The 3,233-nt window shown below is 41.3% G+C and overlaps 1 protein-coding gene across 1 annotated transcript; it reads left to right on the top strand.

Annotated features, from left to right (window-relative positions):
- LOC113272579 lies at positions 1–1,380 on the top strand. Its single transcript, XM_026522392.1, has 2 exons — positions 1–1,042; positions 1,346–1,380. Exons 1-2 carry the CDS (start codon positions 1–3, stop codon positions 1,378–1,380), a joined length of 1,077 nt encoding a protein of 358 aa, XP_026378177.1.
- Positions 1,381–3,233: the final 1,853 nt, after the last annotated feature.

The raw sequence follows: 3,233 nt of genomic DNA on the forward strand, positions 1-3,233 counted from the left end.
ATGGTTGAATCACCACCATCATCTCCATCTAAAGTACGAGGACCTAAGTTTGATGAACCCCACTCAAGCTTAGACCCTTACGACGTACCAGCGTCGGATAATCCGTCGACTGTGCTCTATTCCCCTATCTTAACGGGTGATAATTATCCCACATGGTCACGGGGTATTGCTCGGGTCTTAAGAGCCAAGAACAAATACGGTTTTGTTGATGGTACAATTGCCAAACCAATCGCTTCTGATGACACACTTCCAGCTTGGATTCGTGCAAATAATCTGGTTTGTACTTGGATTGCCAATTCCTGTGAAGCTGAGATAAAACGAAGCATTAGTTGGATAGAAAACGCTAGGGATATTTGGATTGATCTTGAGGATCGATTTTCTGAAACAAATATGCCTAGAATTTTTGATTTAAAACGTCATATATCAACCCTCAAACAAGAAGATTCTAGTATATCTTCTTATTACACCAAACTTAAAAGTCTATGGGATGAAGTAGGTGCTCTTACTCCAGTTGAACCTTGCACCTGCGGTAATGGAAGGAAAGTGCTTGAACAGCTGAACAGAGACAAAGCAATGGAGTTCTTACAAGGACTTCACGACAGATTTTCGGCCGTCAGAAGCAATATCCTTCTCATGTCTCCCTTTCCAACGCTTGCGAAGATTTACTCCCTTGTTCGTCAGGAAGAACAACAACAATTCATCAACGTTGCTGCTGCACCCCAAATTGACAAAGCCGCCTTGTCCACCAGATTTGCATCTCGACCTTCCCCTTGGAGCAACACCAACGGACCAAGCAACAAGAAGCCGCGTCCATCTTGTGATCATTGCCGAAAGATCGGTCACACAAAGGACCGATGTTATCAATTAGTCGGTTACCCAAAGAAGCCAGGAGATGACACAAGCACAGGCTACGCGGGAAACTCTATATCACTTGCTCCAAGTAGCTACATGGCTGCTGCTCCACAGTTGACCCATGATCAATACAACCAACTTTTAGCGTTGCTCCAAACAGGTCCTATAACCACGACTGCAAATCTTGCAGGTATGTCTTTTTTTTACAAAAAATTCTCTTTGGATCATAGATACAGGAGCATCAAATCATATTTGTTGTTCCTTGAAAGTTTTTTCATCTTACGTTAAAACACCTTCACCTATTTCGGTTCAACTTCCCAATGGAAGCTCTCTATCTTCACTTCATGTGGGAACGGTTCACTTTTCTCCCACCTTAAAATTTACTGACGTGCTTCATGTACCTACTTGCAAATTCAATTTATTGTCGGTAGGAAAATTGGTTCGCTCTAAGCGCTATTCTGTAAAATTTGAATCTAACCACTGCTACTTTCAGGACTTACAAACGAAGAAGCTGATTGGTCAGGGTGATTACTACAATGGTCTATATTATCTTCGTGCTGTTACTGCCTTTTCTATTTCGCTTCCGCAAAATTTTCATCTTTGGCATTGGAGATTAGGCCATCCGTCCTCCCCTAGATTAGATTATTTATCGAAGAAATTCCCTTTTATTAATTCAGACAAAGGCGTCTGTGGGATATGTCCACAAGCAAAACAATCTCGTTTAAAGTTTCCTTCTCGTTGTAGTTCTAGTTCTAGGATTTTTGAATTAATCCATTGTGATATTTGGGGACCGTTTAGCGAACCAAGCCTCACTGGGGATCGTTATTTTTTATCTATTGTTGATGATTTTTCCCGTTGCACTTGGATATTTCTAATGAAGGTTAAATCTGAAACTCTTAAATACTTACAATATTTCGTTTCTTATATTCGCACTCAATATAATCATTCTATTCATACTCTCTCTTATGTATCGGGAGATATTTACTTACCTCAAATTCAAAAAATACGTTCCGATAATGGAACTGAGTTTCTCTCGAAACCCATGCAAGAGTTGTTCTTTAAACTTGGCATCGTGTATCACCGAAGTTGTGTTGCCACACCCCAACAAAATGGAGTGGTCGAACTCAAGCATCGTCATCTTCTTGAGGTTGCCCGTTCTCTACGATTTCATTCACATCTACCTCTAAAGTTTTGGGGTGAATGTGTGCTCACTGCCACTTTTTTGATAAATAAACTCCCAACTCCATTACTTGGTTACAAATCACCCCATGAAATTTTATTTGGATGTCCTCCGAACTATACCTCCCTCCGTGTCTTTGGTTGTTTATGTTACGCCAATAACACTAAGATCAAACATAAATTTGATGCTAGAGCACGTCCTGGAATTTTTATTGGTTATCCTTACGGTCAAAAAGGATACCATATATATGATATCGATGCTAAAACGATCTATGTTTCTAAGGACGTCGTTTTTCATGAATCTATTTTTCCATTCTCTACTTTAGTCGATTCCAGTTCCTTTCATAAAGAAGACATAATTCACCATGATCCGGTTGTGATAATAAACCAACCTCCCGTCAATCAAACTCCCGCTGCCTTAGATTCCAGACTTTCACTGGGCAGCAATGCACACGCTCCTGTCGACGCCACTGCTGCCGTTTCTGCCCATGACGATGTTGTAGACGCTGCACCTGCTGCTGCTAACGATACTGCACCTGACAACACTGACGCTGCTGCTATTGAAGCCACTGCTGTTGATGCTGCTGTTGTAGACGATGCTGCTGTAGACGATGTTGCTGTTGACACTGCTGCACCTGACAACACTGATGCTTCAAATGCTGCTGCTTCGACGTCTTCTTCATCTGTGATGCCGGAGCCAACTCCAGTATTACTGGACAGACAGCAACGGGTTCGTGTTCCTCCTTCTTACTTAAAAGATTATGCATGTAATACGGATTTTCCTCCATCCCCTACCGAGCCTTTATACCCTTTGTCTCATTATTTGAAATTTGAGAAGTTTTCTCCTGCTCATAGACATTTCCTCTCAACTATTATTACTCAAAACGAGCCTCGCACCTTTCAAGAAGCCATGCAATCTCCAAAATGGAAAAAATCCATGGTTGCAGAAGTTACTGCCTTGAAAGAGAACGACACATGGTCTGAAGTACCTCGTCCCCATAATAAATCTGTTATTGGATGTAAATGGGTGTACCGTATCAAATATAAGTACGAGGCACAATTGAGCGTTATAAAGCTCGTCTAGTTGCCAAAGGTTACACTCAACTTTAAGGAGTTGATTATCATGATACTTTTGCACCAGTTGCAAAACTTGTCACTGTTCGTATGTTATTATCCATCGCCTCCATCAAAGGATGGTCTCT

This window comes from Papaver somniferum, chromosome 4, assembly GCF_003573695.1.
Source record: "Papaver somniferum cultivar HN1 chromosome 4, ASM357369v1, whole genome shotgun sequence".
Classification (NCBI taxonomy): Eukaryota; Viridiplantae; Streptophyta; class Magnoliopsida; order Ranunculales; family Papaveraceae; genus Papaver; species Papaver somniferum.